The sequence below is a fragment of the Clarias gariepinus genome, chromosome 3, assembly GCF_024256425.1.
Source record: "Clarias gariepinus isolate MV-2021 ecotype Netherlands chromosome 3, CGAR_prim_01v2, whole genome shotgun sequence".
NCBI lineage: Eukaryota > Metazoa > Chordata > Actinopteri > Siluriformes > Clariidae > Clarias > Clarias gariepinus.
In genome coordinates this window covers 19,085,876-19,109,633 of record NC_071102.1, presented here as the reverse complement: position 1 = coordinate 19,109,633, position 23,758 = coordinate 19,085,876, and the positions used below count along the sequence as shown (strand labels likewise).

Sequence of the window (23,758 nt, the reverse complement as noted above, 5' to 3'; positions counted from 1 at the left end):
TGACTTTGTGGGCGTTGTCATGCTGGATAAGGCTTCGGGTAGTTCCTCTTAGTTCCAGTGAAGGGGAACTGTATATTCTGAGACATTCTGAAGAAGCTCATATGGGTGTGATGGTCAGGGTGTCATGCAGTTATTTTTGTTCATGTAGTGTGTATACTGTATCTTAAGATGATGTTTTAGGGAGGGCTGTGTTTGTCGCTTTAGGAACCATGGAAACACACACAAACCCACACCCATACACTGAAGGAGTGAAGAGGTCAGAGGGTTAGTCCTTGTTGGCATGATTAGAAAATAACAGTGGAAGATACAATGGAAGATACAGTATACTGACGTACTGTAGTGGCATAAAACAGACCATCGTCCGTTTATAACGTGTTCATTTAAATGTACTGTAAAGTATGAAGTGTTTGGAGATCAGTATGTACAGTAGTAATGATGAAGGCAAATGTGATAAATTCTTTTTATTATGTAGAGAAGTTGCGCCTGAGTATTCTCTAATGGTATAGAAATACACAGATACATTCACACCTTGGTGTAGTGCAGATATTCTGCCTTCCTGCTTCTCACATGCCTGGGTGGTTCCTCACAGTTGAAGACACTGCTGTTTCCGTCCCTCATTCTCATTTTCATCTGCAGCAGCACCGTAGATCAGACCTGCAGGACTACCAGGACATCACAGAAGATTTAATGAATTATTAACAATGGATTTGTGAGCGTATTCATCCAGGTGAGTTTGCTTTTATCATAAACATTTAAGTAAACACGATTATGGCATTAATTAAACATAAACACCATTAACATACATACTTTTATAGGTATGATAAGTCATAAAGCGTTATGTTGTGATCTTACACCAGGCTACCCATCTTGCCAGATCTTCCCCATCTGCATCCTGTGTGAGTCAGAGGTTGCGGCGTTGTCGTTCCTCTGAGCTGACACCCCCACCGAGGCGACTAATATCTACAGCCGTAAAAAAAAACCTAGAAGGTAAATAATTTCAATCATATGAAAAATTTATGTTATGAAATTAACTTTCTAGAGAAGCATTTAATAATTGGTTTCATGAAGATGTTCAACCTTGTATAAGAAAACAACTCTTGTTACCTTTAGCTCTGTGTAAAGGCTGATATTATAAGATCAGTTCAGTCCTGAGCTTGGTTACTGTCTGTGGAGTGTGCATGGGTTCTCCAGTTTCCTCCCATCACACAGAACTATATGTGGACAATAAATGCCCCTAACCAATGCCCCTAGATGTTGATGAGTGTGTCGATGTGTGTGTTCATGGTGACCTCCAAGAGCTACCTTACATGTAGTAGCCTCATGAACCTAAGATGATTATTTATTCAAATCAGTTTAATTCAATTTTATTTATATAGCACTTTTAAAAGTGGTCATTGTCAAAATGAAAAGAAAACTATTGAAATGTATAAGTGAGAAAAATGAACTAAAACTAAACTAGTGACTGTGTTAATGTTGTCTACTGGACTTTTTACATGCGTGTACATACACACGCAGTTACTCACACATTATGTTAATGAACAGAGGAGCCTGAATGTACTACCAAACTCACCCCTGCTACATACTGTACAAAACTCTGACGACACACAGACCACACACAGAGGGTCTTCCTGACAGCACTTAACAGGGTGTTCTGCGTGTTCATGTGGACAAAGATATTTTTAAAACATTGGTCGTGTGGACAGAATTGTTTTTAAAAAATGAAGAAGAAAAATCATCGTTTGTAAAAATACCCAGCCACGTGTGGACATTCAGTTTATTACCAGGATGATTCAGACAGGTACAGAGGGCAGAGGAGGTCTGGATCACTGAGAGATTAGAAGCAGCGTGTGTAGCTCCAGACCATTATGAAGCAGAATCCGTTCATTCTATTAGCAGCACTAGATGAGAGTGTGCATTTAGACGTACTGGAGTATGAGATTATGGGATGAATTATGTGTATGCCAGATTAAAGAGAGCTAAATATAAAAACACTCTGCCCCCTTTTGTAGACATTGATATTCTGGGAACTACCAGAATTTTTTTGTCAGAAAGAGTTCTGTGATCTTAAGCGAGGCAGATTGTAATATATCAGAAGACTGGCTAGATACGTAGGACCTAAACCATTTAAAGCCTTGTACGTAAGTAATACTAGTTTGTAATTAATTCTAAACTGAGCCAATGCAGGGATGATAATATTGGGGCTATATAATTGTATTTTCTGGATCTAGTGGGAACCCTGGCGGCTGCATTTTGGACTAACTGAAGCTTGTTTATTGGGAATGCAGGACAACCACCTAGTAATAAATTACAATAGTCCAGTCTGGAGGTTAGCTATCTTTTCTGCATCAGATACGGATAAGATGCTCCTAAGCTTGGCAATATTTTTAAGGTGGAAAAAGGCTGTTTTTGTGATATAAGAAATATGATTTTCTAGGAAAAAAAATGTCATCTCTGTCTAATATTACGCCCAGGCCTTTCACTTTTCATTAGCTGGTAGTAATAGTACATCCTTCTAAAGCTGAAGTGTGAGAGCTTTTATTTAAATGCCACACTGATGGTCACCTCGGCAGAGAGCTGGTACATGGCGGTGCTGATGGACCGGTCCCAGGCCAGGAGAACATGGCAGTAACTGTATGAAGACTGAAGTGTGTATTATAGATAAGTGCATGAGACACATGGCAGCAGTGGTGTGGTGTGATTTCACACGCGTGAGCCTCATGCCAGACATTACTTCCCGCCATACCATTCATACTCAGTGGGTGTGAAGTCACTCTAAGCCTGTGAGTAAAGTCTGGTCTGCTTATTTATCCCTTTAACTCCAGAACTGTTGCGTTTAATCGTCATGGAAATTAGCTGACACGCCGCGCGCACATTCGCTCGCTTACGTCATGGCGCTCGGGTCAACCGGAGGGCGTGGTTTTATCCTACCCTGACCAATGCAGTGAGCGAGATTCAAATGAGTTCCGGAACCCGACCAATCGAATGCGCGGAATGTAAATGAGCGGAGCGGGTCGCAGCGTTCTTACCGTCAGTACTCAGAGAGCGCGCGGGGGGAGCGGACACATCAAAGCGACTGAGAGTTACATTGTAGCGTTACTGAGGACTACAGCAGCAGAACAATGAGTGTGTAGCGCTACAGCGGAGGGCATACACGTCTATACACCTTTATACACTTATATACTGGATATATTCATCCTCCGAGTGTCGAGATCAGGACCAGAGGAGACACCATGAAGTACAAAGTAAGTGTGAAGTGTGTGTTATTACTCTACCAGCAGAGCTCACTGTACTGGGGCAGATACACTGGGGCAGATACACTGGGGCAGATTACCGGCTGTACAGATACACTGGGTGTGAACGGATACACTGGGGCAGATTACTGGCTGTCCTGGGGCAGATACAATGGGGCAGATTATATACAGGATTACTGGCTGTCCTGGGGCAGATACACTGGGCAGAAGTGGGATTACTGCTTGTACTGGGGCATATACACTAGGGAAGATTACTGGCTGGACTGGGGCAGATACAATGGGGCAGATTATATACAGGATTACTGCTTGTACTGGGGCATATACACTAGGGAAGATTACTGGCTGGACTGGGACAGATTGCTGTCTGTATTGGGGCAGATGCAGGATCACTGGTGGTACTGGGGGACATACACTGGGGCACATGTGGGATTACTGGCTGTACTAATGATGTAATCAGAAGTCAAGTCAATTTTATTTGTGTAACGCTTTTAACAGCGGTCATTGTCACAACCGCTGAGAGAGAATCAAAAGAAAATGATGAAAGTTTGTATGAAATGTGAATGCGTGTGAATCAGAATGATCAGACCGTCCCTGATGAACAAGCCGAGGTCGATGGTGCTGAGGGAAAAACTTCATGAGATGGTAATAGGAAGAAACCTTGAGAGGAACCAGACACAACAGGGAACCCATTCTCATCTGGGTGATAACGGATAGCAGGGATTGATCTGCACTCATACTGTGTGTTAGGAGCATAACAGGAGATGTGTTTAAGTTAATATGGAGTCCAGTTTGTTATTGGAGTCTCAGGTAGACTGTAGGAAACTCCAGTCCTGAACTATCGAGCGACTGAAGTCACGAGTCCTCAGAGAAGAGCTGTCTCCATCGGCCGAGGACAGGACCGTCTTCATGGTAAAGTGAAACTGTCCCCAGTTACCACATGCATCCCAGACAGACCACACGGGGCATCACTGTGACAAGGTCACCAGGACAAGTCAGACAGGTCCTGAGGACAGAGAGGGACTGGATCACTGGCATCAGAAGATCGCAATTAGTCGCTCGTAGTAGAAAGAAGAGAAGAGAAGAGGTGACGTGAGAGACGTGGCAGATGCAGTGATTTCTGTGTTTCTGAAGCCCACAAGTCCTCTGCTCTCCCTCTATTAGGAGGATTTGTGAAAGTTCATTCTCATTATTATGTGTTGGTGTCTTAAGTGTACATGCTATAAATGCCCCAGCTGTGTAGACTGTGCTCTGTAATCAGACTCTCAGGCTCACTGTGTTTCAGCAGGCTGGAAGTAATGTGAGCTCTCTTTCAGCTCCTCTCCTGTTCCTCAGAGCTTCTGTACCACACAGGTCTATTTATCTCCACTTTCGCTTCCTTTCTGAGCCTGCATGTTCACACTGGTTGTGTGAAAGATGAGCAGCAGCACAATAGCGCTGTTTTGTGGATGTAAAAGCCCCTGTAAGCCCACCTCAGGCTCCACAGGTTGATTTTATTCATGATCTCATCACTAACCTGCTGCTACAAGTCTGTTCCTGCTGCGTCTAGACATCATCATCACCATCATCTAGTGTAAAGTCCCACAGGGGAGTGTGTATGGAGTACAGTTAAGCTAGTGCACAACAGGAGTATCTGTATTATTATTATTAATATTTGTTATTAATACTGTATGAAGCCCACACACTAATGTCACTTCCATCTGAAGTCTAAAACATGGACACACCACTGTCTGGAAGTGAGGAATGTGGCTCTAGATCTTCATGCTAGTAAGGGGGGGGGGGGGGGGTCATTCAGACCTTGGCCTCAAAGTGTAGTGTTCTCAGCATTTACATTTTCTACGGAGTGTATGGGAAGCTTCACTTCCTACTATGGTGCTGGTCCTGAGCCGCTAGTGAATGGAATGCTTTTGTCTGCTTCACACTATCTGGGGAATGCGGGGCGAGTGGCAGGGATGAAGAGCTGATTGTTTGGTTTCCGCTCCTGTTCAACGCTACGTCTCTCCTCACTCGCTCTCGCTCTGTCCGTCTTTGAGATTTGTTATTGGATGCATGTGCTTCAGCTCAGACTCTGTGTCATCAGACCATAAAAGGAAAGTGAACGCTCTCATAGCACTGTGCAAAAAAACACAACGTTACCTCGCTTTTTATTTACACAGTATGTTATTCCTTAGACTCGACTGCCCTTAAAGGCTGCTGCTTTAGTGGTGACTCCAGCCCTGGATGTTACTCAAAATTCTAGGGAACTATTAACCCACATGCATGTTACATTTGGGTTTTTTTTCGTTTTTTTTTTTTTCATTAAAAAATTAATTTGTTTACTCTCCTTCATCAGCAGTTTTATCCCGGTCAAGGTTGTAGATAGAGTTAAATTTTATTTGATGTAGAAATTTGACTTTTGTTTTTAGATAGTTTTCCTCATTCCTGATTCAGTAGGAAGCCACAGGTTAATGATACAGAAAGCTGAAGCTACGATGCCTAATAGGAGGAAACGGTTGTACTGGCTTCGCTTCAGGTCACCACACACCACCGCACTCTGAAGCTGTGAATGACTTCCGGCTCCATCACTTCTGCCCTTATAAAGTTCGGGAGTGCCTGAGTGAGGGCATGTGCTTGTCCTGCACAATACAGAGGAACACATCATTGAAGATTCCCCGCCTGGGCTGGATCTGAACAGTGGAATGTGAGGAATGGTGCAGTGACATGGGACTTAGACACGCTGGGCATCGCGCACGCCAGACCTCTAGCACTTGCTTTCTCCAGACTGTATTTCTTATTGAGTCTCACACTAGTGTATGCTCATGAGGTCTTATGCAGCACTAATGTAACGAATCACGTAAAAAAAAAAAAAAAATTAATATTAACTCGCTAACTCTGCACTCTCAAAGAAACCAGACCAACTTAATAAATGTATAACCAAGTATCAAATTAGCAAAACTTTCCTAGTTACTTAAATCAGATTAGATTAGACTTTGTTTATTCCAGTGTACTGAACCTATAGTAATGAAATAAAGTTTAATAGTACAATATAGTGTTTATACAACACTTAGTTCTGACCGACTGATCTAATTGGATGAGAGACGTTATTCCCCGAGTGCTGATAATAGACAATAACAGCACTGTAATGTGTAACTCTGTGTATGAGTGGGTGTGTCCCAGGTGTTGTCCAGTGGTTAATGACACTAACTGTGTGTCTCAGTGTGGGTGAGTGTAGGTCTGTACGGTCCGCAGTACTGAGGAGAGAGCAGCTGTCTGACAAAACCCACATTCACACCCAGTCACAGAAGCACTTTCAGTAAGAACACACATCTGATAACGTTATGTCGTCTTAAACAACACGCCGTCTCTGCACTAATCACTTCTAAGTCGTTCTGAATCGTCTCTGAACCGTCCGTGTCGTTCTGTTCACGGCTAACGCTTAGCTACAAAGCTAACTAGCTGCTTACACAAGGCTGAATCCCAAATCCCTCTCTAACCCCTCATCAAGGGCACTACTTGGTGTGTGGAACAAGGGAGTGTACACCCTACATAGTGCACTAGGTTTGCATTTAACACTATTGGGGATTCGACCCCAGAACCTGGAAGTTAACGGAGCTGATATTGTAATGTGTAATAAGTGTAAATATATAATGTAAATCTGGTGAGTTTCTCAGGTCTGTCCAACACCTCCACTTTCACCCTGTTAATTACAACTGTCACCCGCTAACTGTCGGTCATCAGCTCCGTCTGTTAGGTAATTCTGCCAGGCATGGAAGGATACGTGTGGGCGGAGCAAAACAACTGGTAAGATAAAGGAAAAAAATCATAATCTGTTTGTGGGACTGCTGTATAAAAGCAACATCACACTTGTTCGCATTGTGAATATCAGTGAATATCAGCACGGCTGTGATGTGGTTGTGGACCCGATGTTATCTTCTAACTCCATTACCAGGTGACTGAATGTGTGTGCTCATGGCTGAATCCAGGGACTTTTATCAGAAAATAGTAATAATAATAATAATGCATTTTATTTATATAGGCGGCTTTCTGGTCACCCAGGGTTGCCTTCCAAACACACATGAGGCCATCCAGAGGTTTACTTCATAATCGCTGGTTCATACTCGCTTCACACCCGGTACACGCGGAGGCCCTCACACTGTCGTACAGCCAGCCCAGAGTGTGTACGGACGCGGTACTGTGTGCTGCAACGTGACACAAGTTTTCCTTTCAGCAGAAGAAGGAAAGGAGGCCCCAGCATTTAGAGACACACACACACACACACACACACACACACACAGAATCACTCCCCCTCTGTTCCAGCCACTCACACCACCTCATTTCAGACTTGCATAACCGTGGCAGAAATAGCTTCCCGACCACAGCGAGGAGCGATTAGGTGAACCAGAGTTCTGAGATTCTTTTCCTCCTCCTTTGTCCCTCTCTCTCATTCTCTCTCTCTCTCGCTCTCTCTCTCTCTCTCTCTCTCTCTCTCTCTCTCTCTCACTCGCTCAGGACTCAGGTTGCATGCCTTGCTCTAAGCAGAGAGAGGTAAAGGAGGAAAATATTGTTCTGAATGCAGAGGCTTCAGGGCCACAGCGGGTGGGTGGGGTTTATGGAGAAAAAGAATTAAAGGGATAGTTTGGCTTTGGTAAACTCTTTGCCTAAATTAAAACCGAGCTGTGAGAACATTACCATCGGCCTCGCACCCGGAGCACGAGTACCATGTACTGTATGTAATGGGGTCAAATCACACAACCCACGTCCTGTGTTAGAGTGCATTCCAGAGACTCGAACAGAGCTCCTGCAGTCTCACTGAGACCTGTCCCGAGGCCATGCGGGGTTTTGGGGACCCTGTTACAGTGACGTGTTGAATCCTGTGAGCTCCTTTAGAGATCAGACTGGATGTGTGTGTGTGTGTGTGTGTGTGTGTGTGTGTGTGTGTTCTGGGTTCTGACCTCTAAAAGAAGAGTATTACCTCATTGTGAGTGAGGGGGGGTATAGTGAGATCAACAGCTATTCAAAGAGCAGGTTTCAACCAGTTATCTCACACACGCACACGCACACGCACACACACACACACATTTATGAGTAGTTCAACTATTTGAAATGTGTTACTGTGTGTGCTACTGTGTGTGTGTGTGTGTGTGTGTGCTACTGTGTGTGTGTGTGTGTGCTACTGTGTGTGTGTGTGTGTGCTACTGTGTGTGTGTGTGTTACTGTGTGTGTGTGTGTGCTATGTGTGTGTGCTATGTGTGTGTGCTACTGTGTGTGTGTGTGTGTGCTACTGTGTGCGTGTGTGCTACTGTGTGTGTGTGTGCTACTGTGTCTGTGTGTGTCTGTGTGTGTGTGTGTGTGTGTGTGTGTGTGTCTGCTACTGTGTGTGTGTGTGTGTGTGTGTGTGTGCTACTGTGTGTGTGTGTGTGTGTGTGTGTGTGCTACTGTGTGTGTGTGTGTGTGTGTGTGTGTGTGTGTGTGTGTGTCTGCTACTGTGTGTGATACCCAGTGAAGCGTGGAGATGCTGCTGTTATCTCAGTCCTGCTGCTTCAGTAAGATCTCTGAAAACTGTTGTGTAAATGTGTGTGTGTCATGATCATACACACTGTATAACCTCAGTGTATTATATTTGTGGTGTGATCATCTGTGTGCGTGTGTGTGTGTGTGTGTGTGTGTGTGTTTGTGTGTGTTTTTGTGTCAGGTGTAAGCACTGAGGCTGAGAGCGCTCCTCTGTGTCAGGGCGAGTGTAGCACACGGTTTCCGCTCGCTGCTCTGCCCTGTATCCGTGAGAGGGGCAGGTGTGTGAGTCAGTTGCCCCGTGGGGTAGTTTTCCATCGGGGTCAGGAAGCAGCTGCATGCAGGGATGATGATGAGTCTGACTTTCATCTGCTCGAGTCAGTGTGTGTGTCACATGTTTCACTCTCTCCACTCAGGTCTCTGAAACAGTGTGTGTGTGTGTGTGTGTGTGTGTGTGTGTGTGTGTGTGTGTGTGTGTGTGTGTGTGTGTGAGTTTGTATCTCACAGGCTTTAGCTGATGATATTCTATTGAACTGAGCAACGACTGATCGTTTACATCACGTGATTAATTACATCACACAGATCTAAACACACTGCACAAACAACATCTGGCTAACACACCACATGAGATAAACACATGGTCAGTCTGCTGAACAGCTGGCGCTGTGTGTGTGTGTGTGTGTGTGTGTGTGTGTGTGTGTGTTTGATAGAGAGAGCAGTGTGCTGATCAGAAGAAGAGAAGGCTTGGGCTTTAATCAGATGTTCTTCTGTAGCTCTTAGAGGAGCCATGCCATTGCTGAGTGTGTGTGTGTGTGTGTGTGTGTGTGTGTGTGTGTGTGTGAGAGTGTGCCTCTGACGCCTTTTCTTCACAACTTCAACTCTAACCCTCATCTTTCTCACCAGATGAGTGTTCAGGAAATCAACGCTTGTCCTGCTGGTCATGCGACTGGCGTGATCGTTCTGAAACTCGGCGGTCGAGGTGTCGGAGCTCAGCTTATCTGTTCGAGCTCCGAGTGCTGTGGTCTCGGCCTGCGGCTCGCCACACTCGCTGCACCTTGCACAAACTCAGGCTGGGTGCAGGGGATTTCACACACCATCAGGATGTTGACGATAAGCGTGTGTGGGCGGTCACCTGTTCGCACAGCAGAGGAACTGGGTGGAGTCACCACGCAGGCATAAGTTAAACACCCAGGCTGGTGTGTGTGTGGTGCCGCTGCACCATGAATGAACATCAGGAGCTCTCGCTTCCCCGCGTCTTAATGCTCACCGCGTAAGAGTTCATACAGGAAGTGTGAAGAAATGAAGCACAAAAGCACCGCGGTGTGTCAACATGGCCTGAGCCTCGTCTCTACCTGTAACATGTCCCGAGTCTCACCCACCTGTGTAACATGTCCCGAGTCTCACCCACCTGTGTAACATGTCCCGAGTCTCGCCCGCCTGTGTAACATGTCCCGAGTCTCGCCCGCCTGTGTAACATGTCCCGAGTCTCGCCCGCCTGTGTAACATGTCCCGAGTCTCGCCCGCCTGTGTAACATGTCCCGAGTCTCGCCCGCCTGTGTAACATGTCCCGAGTCTCGCCCGCCTGTGTAACATGTCCCGAGTCTCGCCCGCCTGTGTAACATGTCCCGAGTCTCGCCCGCCTGTGTAACATGTCCCGAGTCTCGCCCGCCTGTGTAACATGTCCCGAGTCTCGCCCGCCTGTGTAACATGTCCCGAGTCTCGCCCGCCTGTGTAACATGTCCCGAGTCTCGCCCGCCTGTGTAACATGTCCCGAGTCTCGCCCGCCTGTGTAACATGTCCCGAGTCTCGCCCGCCTGTGTAACATGTCCCGAGTCTCGCCCGCCTGTGTAACATGGACTGAGCCTTACCCGCCTCTGTCTCCCCCGTGCAGCAAGTGCGGAAGTGCAGACCTCAGCTGTGTTGAAACGAAGCTCAGCGTGATTGCAGGCCGAGCTCAGAAGCTTGCAAAAGATAGACTTCTTTATTTAGAATTAGACGAGTCATAAATTTCCTAAAAGCAAGACAGAGAAAGAGAACTTGAGAATTAAACACAGCTGCACGTCTATGCACATGCATGGCTTTCACACATCTGTACACATGTTAAACCTCCAAACTGACACCGGTACTCATGAAGTGATGCATGTGGCTGAGCGCACAGGGCTGGTGTGATGAAGGCGGAGTCACAGAAGAGATCTCGGTGTAGAGCGAGGGAGTGGAGCGTCCCGTCACCCTCAGTAACACCCCAGTAACAGAAAGCTATCTGTAATCAGCAGCAGGGTCTCCAGGCCAGGCTAAAACCGAACATGTGTGTTTCATGACACACACACACACACACATACTGATAAGCAAACAGAATGTGCTGTTCAAGGCATGCTTCAGATCCTGTGCTCACACACACACACACCTGCTCCAGGTCAAGTTCATGCAGGTTTCTATGCAGGTACTTAATGATGCTGCAGTAATGTCTTAAGATTACATACACACTGCAGACTCTTCTCTTACACTTCCCAGTGTGTTAGGAAGGAAGTTTGGGTGTCTGCCATGCCACGCCCCTGGGGGAACAGAAGGCTCCAGCAGTGGCAGCATGGCGGTGCTAGGTTTTGAACCCCAGACTCAGAACTTTAACCCCTGGGCCACCTCAGGTCACCCCAGGCCACCCCTGTCCCTTAGAGCGGGACATACACATTTAATCACATGCGTATGCGGGAATGTAGCAGCGACACACAGCTGATGAACAATGAAGTATGTGTGTGTTCAGTTTTAAAATAGAGTGTTCATGTAGTGTCCTTGGTCATTCCTATTCACACTCAGCCAGCTTAACTTGGGTTTTAGGGTCAAAGTTCAGCTTCTATTCATATCAGAATCGTAAAGTAGAAGAGCGCGGGCTAGGTCTAGGTTTATCTCGCGGTGTTAGACACACACACATTAACGCTCCTGCTGGTTGGTGTTGGTGTTGACCTCAGGGTCATGCTAAAACTCACACGTCTCTGAAAAAGAGGTTATTATGCAAAGCCATTGTGTGCAACCACAGCGACAGTCATGACACAATAGGCACGAGGTGGAGAGGCCTGGGCAGCGAGGTTCACGTGGGAACCGCTTCACTCCCTGTCTGAGAGGTTCAGTCCATCGGGAACAGAGACTATAGAGGGAATTTAGAGAGTTAGTTTTTTCTTGAGTGTTGTGTGTGGGGGGTGGGGTAAATATGTAAGTAGGGTAAATGACGAGGAGGTAACATGGGCAGCTTAGTGGCAGGATTAGTTAGGGCAGAAAATGTTGTTGTTGTGACGGCCCTGAGAGCGCTGTTTCGTCAGCAGCGAGATGTTATTGTCATGGTGTTTTTGCGGTGATCCAGTTCAGCCCGTTAACTGATCGTTATGTGTCCTGTTTTAAAATGAAGCTTAAAGCCCAGGTTCCAGCAGGTTCAGCATGCGACTCCCAATGCTGTGGGGAAGTTGATGAGACGGGAGGCGTGTTACTCTACCTCTTACTAAACAGACGAGACATTTATTCTAGTACAAATTGTACACTAATCCCATTCTGTTCCTTTCGCCCCGCAGAACCAGATGGCGAAGGCGCTGTATGATAACATGCCCGAGTCACCGGAGGAGCTGGCCTTCCGGAAAGGTGACATCCTGACCGTGATCGAGCAAAACACCGGGGGGCTGGAGGGCTGGTGGCTCTGCTCTCTGCATGGGCGCCAGGGCATCGCCCCAGGGAACCGCCTCAAGCTCCTCATTACGCCGCCGTTCGAGGGCACTGCAGCATCCACACCCTCACCCTCACCAAGCCTGTCCCAGCAGCAGCAGGGGCCTCGGACCCCCCAGGGCATGTACCCGCCCTCCCAGGGCTGCCAAGGGCAGGGCATCTACCAGGTCCCACCCTGCCAGGATGTGTACCAGGTCCCACAAAGGAGCGCACTGGCAGTTGACAAAATGCCAGGCAAGGTAAGAAGGATCTGAGTAAAGTAGTAAAGACAGTAGAGAGCATAATCAAACAAAAGCAGAATCAAACAATATGAGATAACTTGCACTCTGGTTGTCCCAACCTTCAGAAGGATTAGGCGAGTTCAAGGCAAAAAAAACAAACAAACTGTGTTTTACTGCGGAGACGCCGCTATATTTATGCCGGTCCTAATTAAAATGGGATTGAAACACACTCTGGCCGAAGCTGCTGTAGGACTCAGATAGTGGGGAGAGCCTGGGTGTGTCCCGCCCTGCCACAGGCCCACGCATGTTATGTTTAGCTCTCTTATTCCCGTCTCAGCACAATCTGTCTGCGCAGAAAACCACAAAAAGCCCAACAAATAGAAGCGTGTGTGTGTGTGTGTGTGTGTGTGTGTGTGTGGGAAGGGCCTGTGATGACCTCGCTGGAGTTAAAGTTTCAGTGGGACATCAGGACATTCTCTCTCTCGTTTTCTGAACAGTTTGTTAGATAATATACAGGAACACATCTCTGGAGCAGAGACGGACTGTTATTATTATGTTATTAGCGCACACCTTCACTTGACCAGCAGGGGGCTCTCATCTCCTCCCTAACCATCATCATCTCTACACTGGAGCATTCACACACAAAGCGTCCTCACACAGCCCAGAACACAATGCCTGAAGCCTGTGATTGTGCCTTGTTGGCACATCTGCTGCAGATGTTAGGAGGCTGGAGAGTAATTGGTCTGCGGAGTGGGCGGCGTCTCTGGCTCTAAATTCGGCTCCGCTCTGTAGTTACGTATTACGGCAGAAGCAGCACCTTTGTTCTGGTGGAGTTGGACAGAATGACACGAAACTCGTAAATGAAATTGTAGTGCTCGTGGGTTTTACTAAAACTTTGTAGAGCGTGTCTGAATGTCAGAGGTCCAGCGTGTTGTTTTTTGGTTCTGTTTTTTACTAGATGTGTTCTGAAGCACAGATTGCTATTTTTGCTGGATGCGGTGTTCAGGCAGCCGTTAAAGGGCAGCACGTATTTGCTGTTTTCCACTCGGCCTGCAGTTTACCAGCTGCTGCACACATGATGTCAGAGGGTGTGCCACCAGCTATAAGCCAGCTGTTTGTCAGTTCATCTAAAGGTGTTACGGAGGTGTGGGTTTGTGAAAGGTGCAGCTGAAATTAGGATTTCATAGAGATCGTCTCTCGTCCTGCTCGGAGATTAGCGCCAGTGGCGTAATAACTTGCCCTCGGCCACTAAAGCCTCCTGCAGATCCGTGTAGGGTTTTTCATCAACCTGTTGCATTCTGCTGTGATTAAACAAGGACCTCACACACTCCTGCATCCGCACTGCCTCCAACTCCAGACTCCAGACATGGGCTCCTCTAGAAGTGTTAGCCTAATCCGCTAAAGCTTAAACACTAAGCTCTCATCTGATGAGAAAAGTGCATTTTGGGGATCTCTCTCTCTCTCTCTCTCTCTCTCTCTCTCTCTCTCTCTCTCTCTCTCTCTTTTTCTCTAAAATCTCATCTGAAATTAATCTTTGCCAAACTAAATGTCACATCACCTTTTACACTTCCTGCCTTGACAACCATCACATACTCATGCACCTGAGCTTTATAATCATGAATGTACAGAAGAGGCGCTGTGCCCGGATCAGACTGGTTCTCCTGATCTGGTTAAAACAGCCTTGTTCATGATGACTAGAGCTGCGTCCTGAACGCTCACCGTCTTCCTCTGTGTGTCTTACACGCCACACACTGCTGAGCACAGCTACTCTAACGTTTCCTGTCTCGCTTAGAGGCAGCGCAGTCGCACCCAGATGTCCGGGGCAAAAGGGTAGACTTCCTATTCTTCAATATCTCACTGTCATTCTACTGTACGTGCACGCTACACACTCACTAACAGTTGGTGATCTAATGTCTGTGCTTCTCTGCGAGTCTTCTGGATTTCTTAGCTATGAATCATGGGTCAGAGGCACATGTGCTGAGCTCTGCCTGGGTCTCAGAGTATACACTCATACACTGCGTTATCTTAAAGACGCCTTGAGCGGAAAGATAAAGCTTACTGTGTAATAAAGCGCAGGTACTGAGTGACCACACCTTTCTGAGGAAAGTCACGTCTCCTGTCTCACGTGTCCAGGTTATAAACTGCAGTGAACCGGACCGTGCAGCACCGTAACTGGAATCACACACAATCACATCAGGACTGGAGAATAAGATGCACTTTAAAAGTACTTTACATTCATAAAAACTCAGCAATGACTCAAATGGGGTAAAAGGGTAAGAAGGGAGAGAGAGAGAGAGATGTTGGTGTGTAAGCTTTAGCGAACAAAGAATTCAAATCAAATGAGACAGCAGGGAAGGGGAGCGGGAGGGGGGAACGGGTGCGGGAGGGGGGGAACGGGCGCGGGAGGGGGGGAACGGGCGCGGGAGGGGGGGAACGGGCGCAGGAGGGGGGGAACGGGAGGGGTGAATGAGAAAGTAATTCATTCTTTTTAAAAAAGGGAACTGAACAGATAAAGAGTTTAATTTAAGTATTCCCCCACCCCAACACTTCCCTGTTCACACAGAGCTTTATGTCAGCAAGTGCTGTGTTCATGGAACAGGAAATGAGTTGTGTGTTTGGTTCCTGTGGTGCATGCAGCATGAAGACACACTCTGAGTTTATGGCTGAGGAATCCGAGGTCTCTGAAGATTCATCACTTAATTGCCTGCAGTAATGGGACTGGGGTATTAATAGAGCTGATCTGCCCCGACTGTTCTTTAAATAGAGCAGGGACGGGGATGGGGCCGGACCAACACGTCACACTGATGGCAACTGAAGCACAACAAGTGTGTGTGTTTGTGTGTGTGTGTGTAGCCAGTAATGACACAACATTTTCTTCATGCCTATGAGTGTGTAATGGTGTAGTTGTGGACAGATGTCGAACCCTCAAATTAAAACAAGACGTTTGAAGGTAGACCTGCTGGATCCGACCTCGGCCTCGGCGTGTACGTGAGCGTCGCCTTTATTCCCTCGGCCATGAGGTCAGTCCCTCATTCCCACAGGCAGGATAATAGCACAGTAATAAATGATGGTTTTATAGCTTCATATTCAGCTGATTGTGAGTGAAAGCGTGAGGGAAGTAAAGACAGATGACGAGTTTTATAGCGATCACGCTGCTCTTATCCTCAGGCATGTGTGTACTGAACTCTAGAGTAGAGTGAACAAGGACGCACCACTTCCTGTCTCAGCTCACTGGCTAAAAAGCACACACAGCCATAGTCATAGTTACAGTGTGTGTGTGTCTCCCGCTGGTTATGAGTGTGTGTGGCTGGGGTGAGAGTGGGGGTGAGAGTGATTTTTCTCACATTGTCCCAGTTTGATGTTATACTGGTATCCTGGTATATTCCACTGTTTTTATAGTTCCATGAATGGGAGCAAAAGTCGAGGCCGCCCTCTCAGACGCTGTGAGTTCACGTCTGCGTAATCGTCTCGGAGTAACAGTCAGTCTGGTCAATATTTACACTCCTGGATGATTAGCAGGTCCGAGTGACAAAGAGGTGCTAAGAGAGGGTAAACAGTGGAGCACTTCAACATGAGGGAAGGATTAGGGTGTGTGTGTGTGTGTGTGTGTGTGTGTGTGTGTGTGTGTGTGTGTGTGTGTGTGTGTGTGTGTGTGTGTGTAAGACATACAGCACAGTGAAACAGCAGAGCTGAGAATGACAGTGTGTTGCATTTTCACTCTGGAGGTGAAAGCAGTCCTTTGGTGTGTGCAGGGAGTTTGTCTCGTCCTGCTCGTCTCTTGTCTCGTCCTGCTCGTCTCTTGTCTCGTTCTGCTCCAGCTGCCAAACTAAAGGTGATTTAAGAGAAAAGAGTGTAAGGACAAGGTGCGAGACCACCGCGCTCCGCTCTGACCTCACCATTCCTCACCCATGATCAATCAGTAGGAATGCTATTGATGTGCGATGTGCACCTAAACACACACACACACACACACACACACACACAGTTAGAGAAAGTGTGTGACCATCATGGTTATTAGTACCATCTGGATGCTGTCTGCTCTGTGTGTGTGGTAGAGAGAGAGAGAGAGAGAGAGAGAGAGAAATGCACATCTGTGTGTCACTGTGTCATGGCTGTGGAAGTGTGTATTGTTCCTCCTTGTTTATGAGACTGCTACGGTTCCTCCGGCTCCTCTTCCCTCACACTCACACGTGGCTCAGATTCTTGAGTCCTTCAGATGAACTCAGCGTGGCGCTCTGTGTCACGCGGTGTGTTAGCGGAGAGACGTGGAGAGAGAGGATTCCGCGCATTCCTCCGTCTGTCTGATTGGCCGAGCGGTCAGATCCGAGTGCAGGGAGGAAACTGTGACATTCATCATCTCATAAATCGAGTTTACACTCCTCCTTTCAGGAAGAAGGGATAGAATTCCTATTCTCTCTACAACACATACATTTACATACAGAGGAACTTTACAGTAAAGTACACACTTCCATCACCCGAGCACCGTTCTCCTTGAATCTGTTTGAGTGATTTAATTGAATTTAGAAATAAACACTTGGACTTATTAAGTATATTAAACACAGTGAGTTTGAACTTTTTCCGCAGTTAAGGCATTTACATTGAGCTTAACCCTGTTTTTTTGCTAACATCACACTCGGTCTGCAGCTGGAGCTCTCTGCTTGTGTTCTTATTTCTAAGCTGAGGTGCTGGGCGGAGCAAAGGGGCGTGAGAAAAGCTGTTCATTCGCTTCACTGTCGTTAGTGATGTAAATCGACTGGCAGAATGTTAACCAAGCTGACGTTTTCTCTTCTCCGTGTGTTGCAAAGGTGACGACCCCAAAACGAGTTGGACAGACGTACACTTATAGCCCTGCACCCAGCAGCTCCCAAGACCTGTACGATGTGCCTCCCATCCGGTCTCAGGGGGTAGGTGTCTTTTAGATCTCTCACTAATGTCCTGTGTCTCATGAGCCCCCACTCTGAGTCTGGATCAGTCTGTATCATGGGTTTATCTTGTCTTTACAGGTGTATGACATTCCAGCTGCGAAAAAGAAAGGGAAGCATGGGAGTCCTCGAACCCAGGGTCTTTATGACGTTCCTCCGACTCAGGACACGAGGAGTCACGGAGTGTATGATGTCCCACCGCCACCATCACAAGGGGTATGGTGTACTTATGTGAACCCTGCACTCAGTAATGGATGTTGTTTTGGTTAAACTCTACGCAGTAGAAACGTCTGACTGGGCCACAGTACCCGATCTCAGCAGTGTGTTTTCTTCGTTCTCTATTTCTGTAACGAGAGCAATCTTTATCTTAAATTACAGAGCCAACAGTAGGAGAAAATAAATAATGCACATTTTATTAGTTTCCCTCGGTGGTTAAATGAAAGCCTCGGCTGCCGGCGGTGATGCTGTCACTCCCAGTGTGTGACAGCGAGAGACGCTCTACAGAGTGCAGTGCGTCCCTGTGCTATGAGTTTGTGTGCAATAAATTCAAATCTGCTGGAAACCTGTTATTTGCAGCCCCACGAATTAAGGGTTCTTGAAGACTGGAGTCGTTCTACAAAGCAGGTCTTAAGCCTGGCAGGAACGGCTTAGAGCCTTCATTCTGTTATTTCCTGATCTATGTCCTCATTGAATGGACATTTCACATAAATGTAAAAGGGAAAACCCAAACAAACACGTTTTGCTCTGGTGCAGCTCTGCTCAGCCCAGCGCACTTCCAACAACTCTCATTCGTTAAACAACCACAGATGTCTCACTGCACTTGCCCATATCCCTGTATCCACTCACCCCTACTTTCTGATTACAGCCAGCTAGCCAAACGCCCCCTTGCTAACCCTCTCCTCATTCCTGCCTATATGTACAGCACCGGGTGCCTTGTCCCCTCCACCAACGTCCTCAACCCTTTTGTCCAGTGTATCCGCAAAACAAAAGAGAGAGAGAGAGAGATTTCAAGAGAATGGAATAGTAGCCCTTGACCTAAGGCCAGGCCTTACGTCTATGATCTCCGGGGGTCCGACTTGTGTCAGAGAGAGGAATAGGAGGATATGGAAGGGATGCTTGTCCCTGAATACACCACAAGGTGATTCTCCACCCCTTCGATTTCCTCCTCCAACTTCACCTGCAACACAATGGCCACAACCTCCACAGTGTTTAGCCTGAGCACTTTTTAGCACTTTTATCACCAACTCAAACATAAATAAGAAAGCACTGCTGTGGTGCACGGGCCCACACTTTCTTTCCTGAGGTGCTCACTGGAGTCCCCATTCACCATTCAGCACACTCTTTCTTCTCAACTTCTTCTTCCATTCACAAACTGCACTCATCCACGCCTCTTATCTCATACAGGGCTTTTAATAACCAAAAAGTTTCCATATCTGTTTTGTGAGAAAGCAAAAATAGAAAAAGAAGTAGATAATCAACTTTTATCAAATAACTTTAGATACCAAGACGATGTTGTCTGATGTAAGGTGTTGTGAGATGTTGTGAGATGTTGTGAGGTGTTGTGAGGTGTTGTGAGGTGTTGTGAGGTGTTGTGAGGTGTTATGAGGTGTTGTGAGATTTGAGGTGTTGTAAGGTATTGTGTCTCTGGATTCTCTCTTGTTGTTCGTGCATTAATGGTGGACTTCATTTTGTTCCCATTCCCGCAGGTTTATTCTGTACCACCTTGTAAAAGCAACACCGATCAAGACGAGGGCAATTATGACTTTCCCCAGCCTCACAAAAAGAAGCCAGAGGGTGTATACGACGTTCCACCAATGTCCCTGTCCAAATCCTGCCAGTCCAACTATGACTTCCCCCCAGGTACCTGCAGCGGTTCCGTCTATGACATCCCTGCAAGCCAGCTTAACTCCGGAGCGTCCCAAGATTTATACGACGTCCCACGTGGGATTCAGCAGCAAACACAGTCCAGGGAACGCGATCGCAACAAGTGTGTCTACGATGTCCCGCCGCCCGACTCTCGTCTGCTGCCCGATGTGACAGAAGGCATGAACCGCTTATCGTTCTCTAGCACTGGGAGTAGCATGTCCACTTCTTCGTCTTCAGCAGGCTCTCCAGCAGAAGGACGTCTCCTGCTGGACCTCGATTCTGCCTTACAGAAGCTCAGTCACTTGCAGCAGGGCCTGGAGTCAGCCCTGAACTCGCTTCAGACTCTGGCATCCACGTCCAACTGGAGAACTTATAGTTTCATGGAGCGCTATGCTGATGAAGTCCGCTGCACTATGGAACGAGTTCGCGGCTCTCTTGCTGAATTCCTTGCTTTTGGTAAAGGTGCTGCAGCGAACGCGACCACGCTGTCGGACCCAGCACTGCACTCCAAACTTAGGAAGCAGTTGCAGAGACTGGAGGACTCACAGCAGATCCTGCAGCAGATCCTGGAAAATACCAGCTGGGCACTCGCGACTGGCAAGCAGCAGGGTAAAGGTGACGAACTGGACCGCTTTGTTATGGTGGCACACACTCTTCCTGATGATGCCAAGCAGTTGGTGTCCACAGTAGGGGGCAATGCAGAGCTACTGTTCCGCAGGGCACCAATAGAGGGTGTAGTTCACCCTTTTACCTGCAACACGATAGAAGAGGAGAGCTACAGCTGCCAGACTAAACCGTTCCCCGTGGTTCAAGAGAGTGAACTGTGTGTGAAAAGCTGGATGGAGGATTATGATTACGTCCATTTGCAGGTGAGAAAACAAACACATGCACTTCTGGGAAGCTTTGCATCCACTGCAGCTCTCTCTAACTGTCTGCCTAAACATATCACGTAATGTAGGAGTCATGATTAACAAGCACTTTATAATTTAGTGTTCCAGTTTCATGCACTCAGTCCTTGTACATTAGTAGCTTTTAAATTACAGGTAGACTCATGGCTACAGTCCAAATTGTCCCAATTGTTTAGGGTACAAAAGCTCTCTGCCTGCATGGAAACTGTACATTGTTATTAAACACGACCTCTTTTTTCACAGGGCAAAGAAGAATTTGAGCGTCAGCAGAAGGAGCTCTTAGAAAAGGAGAACATTATGAACCAGAGCAAGGTCAAACTGGGACAGGAACAGGTACGCTCCAGATCACGCAAGTCATTGAGGTAGAACAGGAGCTGTGACTGTAAAGTCCAATCTAAAGTTCAGCCATTTATTGATTTGTTTATTAGTTTGTAAGCATGAGGATGAAGACATCACAGCTGCAGGTTAATAAAAATGTGATTAATATATATTACCTGCTACATAAATCTTTTAAAGAGTGTTTATTAGTATTACAATGTCTTGTGAGCTGCTGTTGTAGACCTTATGGCCATGTATCGAGCCAGAACTTTTAACGCATCAGCAGGAAGATCAGTGTAAAGCTTTTTTAAATGACTAAAGCCCCTTTAACTTATTATCATATTCAATCCTCTTTTTCTCTCTCTCTCTCTCTCTCTCTCTCTCTCACACAGATGAATCAGTTTAAGCAGCTGGAGCAGGAGGTGATCAAACCTGTAGACAACGACATCACACGCTGGATATCGCACCAACACTCGACCGGCTCGTCCTCCCCGTCGTCCTCCTCCACTTGCTCCGCCGGAAGCGGCGCTCAGGTGTGTGGACGCGACCGACAGCTTCTGGCTTTCTACGGAGAGCAGTGTGAGCAGCACTTTGTGACTCTCCTGAATGCCGTGGACGCGTTCTTCAGCTGTGTGGCGGCCGGCCAGCCCCCGCGGATCTTTGTAGCTCATGCCAAGTTCGTCATCCTCAGCGCTCATAAGCTTGTGTTTATCGGAGACACTCTGTCGCGGCAGGCCATAGCGCCTGAAGTGGCCAACAGGGTGATGGACTCGAGCAACGTTCTGTGCGAGCTGCTAAAGACAGTGGTGGGCGCTACCAAGGTGGCGGCGCTGCATTACCCCAACACGCCAGCGGTGCAGGAGATGGTGGACCGAGTCACGGACCTCTCGCATCACGCACAGCAGTTTAAAGTGCAGCTCGTACACATGGCGACGTTGTGATCCGTCCTGTTTGTGTGTGTGTGTGTGTGTTGTAACACAGACTGGTGTTGTATAATTTAGTATTGTGTATTGTATGTCTTACGCACAGTGACGACCGCTGGCTTTGTACATAACGGTTCCAGTATCCTGTGTAAATATTCAGCTCTATTTTGTTTAGATTGTTTTATATAAGAAGAACAGTATAAGTATATATATATATATATATATATATATATATATATATATATATGAGTATAAAGCTGCTTTCTAAAGCTGTAATAATAACTCAGTTTGCTTTATTTTTTTAATGAGCACCTTATACATTTGCTCTTATGACCGGTAGATTAAAGCTCGCAGCTGCTACTGGAAAAGAAATCCTTCACAGTTGATGAAACTTGCTGCATTTTGTTTAAGTGTGAAAGTAAAGGCTCGTTTATCAGATTATGCTTCTTTTTATTGTTTTATAGTAATATGACGTGTACAGTACAGCCATTTATTCATGTGACTTCAGTCAGAGCAAATACTTTAACAGGTTGAACCCGTGTAACCCCTGTAACCCCGAGCAGGGGCAGATTTACCTCCTCACTCCTGTAACTACAGCGCCTGCATGTCTGAATATTTGTAGTTCTAAGAGAATAATATGTTTAATAATTAATAACTAAAAAACACAAGAGACGAGGCTTTTGTGGGTGAAGAAGGCTGAGGCCGGTCTGTGTGTGGACGTCATCACGCTTGCTCCGCAACTTCACAACGATACAAAAGACTTTATATTTGTGCTAATTGTTATTTTAATAAATAACTGTGATAAAAAATGGAAAAACACTGAGACATGCTAGTCTCCCTCTCTCTCTCTCACACACACACACACACTAACACACAGACATGGCTGCAGATCTCCAAACCGGTGTGTTCCACTCCTCTATTTCCTGTCAGTCATTAAAGGGTTTTGGAGGTCTATCAAACTGTTTTAGGTTCCCAGGACACAACGAGCGACAGATGCTCATGAGGAAGAAACGAGCTGATGGTAGACATGAGTTTGGATTATTAGGAAGCAAGAACCAAGCTGTGTTTTGAGGCTAGACATTATAGACTATGTGGATGAGAGCCAGCAGGACACACTGGGCAGGAGGTGGGTTCATCTGGGGTCCTTGTGGCTCCTCATCACACCAGGGCTGCAAAAATCCAATAAAACCATTTTCTCAGGCAAAACAGAAGGAATCCAGGACGAACTGTGGACCAGCCGCATGTGACACTGAGTCTTAAGAATAAATGACTAACCGTTACAACACTGTACAGAGCGCTCATGCAACACCTGGTGAACGCGCTCACTGTCTCAGTCTCAATCTGTGTATCTCAGTATGAAGAGGTGTGATGACGAATGCTTTACAGTCAAATAAAGAACAGAAACACGGCTGCAGACGCAGGCTTGAGGTCTGCACGCACTTCTCTGACACAGACTAGTGCACTGCAAACTGAGAGCTTCCTGTGTGAGATTCTTTATAGCACAAACACACTTGACAGCAAAGTGCTGACATGAGCGATGCAGATTACAACCAAAGACGCTTTAATATGACCTAGAAAGAGTTTCGACATGTAAGCCCAACACCTGATACACTGCAGGTCTACGAGGAAAGCTACAGAAGTGTCTCAGGAACGTCTCAGTTACTAAACAGCCCTGATGGCCAGGCGACTCAAACCTTCCCTTTTCCCTGCCACAGATTTATCACCGACCCTGTATACAGGTTACAGAATGGAAGGAGAGCCTCCTGAGCAACTGTTAGGTCAGCATACCTCTCCACCTTAATAACAGATAAACATAATGCCTGGCCTCACTGGAGCAAAGATAAGTAGGAATAAGGAACAGGCACACCATCAGCAATGTAACAGTGATGGAAAAATTTTAGGGGAAAAGGTGAACTTTGAATTAACTGCAAAGATAAGTATCTAACTGATCTTTCCATCACACACCTCCACACCTACAGAGCAGGTAACAGCGGAGAGTGAGGACCGCCCACTCGATGGTTTGATTATCTTTTTCTGTTGTGCTGTACCGGCTGGTATCATCGTGCTCCTCATCTCCATCACGTGTTTCAAGCTGCCCCAACCCTCGGTTCAACAAATAAATAAAGGAAAGATAAATATCAAGTGAGTATTAAGTAATTT

General features: G+C 46.6%; 1 protein-coding gene across 3 annotated transcripts; it reads left to right on the top strand.

The window, feature by feature from the left end:
- The first annotated feature begins 636 nt into the window (after nucleotides 1-636).
- nedd9 (neural precursor cell expressed, developmentally down-regulated 9) lies at nucleotides 637-22,034 on the top strand. 3 transcript variants are annotated; one of them, XM_053492599.1, is made up of 8 exons: nucleotides 637-727; nucleotides 858-987; nucleotides 12,293-12,679; nucleotides 17,467-17,565; nucleotides 17,665-17,799; nucleotides 19,290-20,318; nucleotides 20,601-20,690; nucleotides 21,068-22,034. In XM_053492599.1, exons 3-8 carry the CDS (start codon nucleotides 12,299-12,301, stop codon nucleotides 21,614-21,616), a joined length of 2,283 nt encoding a protein of 760 aa, XP_053348574.1. In that variant the 5' UTR covers nucleotides 637-727; nucleotides 858-987; nucleotides 12,293-12,298; the 3' UTR covers nucleotides 21,617-22,034. The 3 variants fall into 3 exon arrangements, with proteins under 3 accessions (XP_053348574.1, XP_053348575.1, XP_053348573.1); XM_053492600.1 differs by having other exon boundaries at nucleotides 653-727; nucleotides 875-987; XM_053492598.1 differs by lacking the exons at nucleotides 637-727; nucleotides 858-987 and adding an exon at nucleotides 3,052-3,242.
- The last annotated feature ends 1,724 nt before the right edge of the window (nucleotides 22,035-23,758 follow it).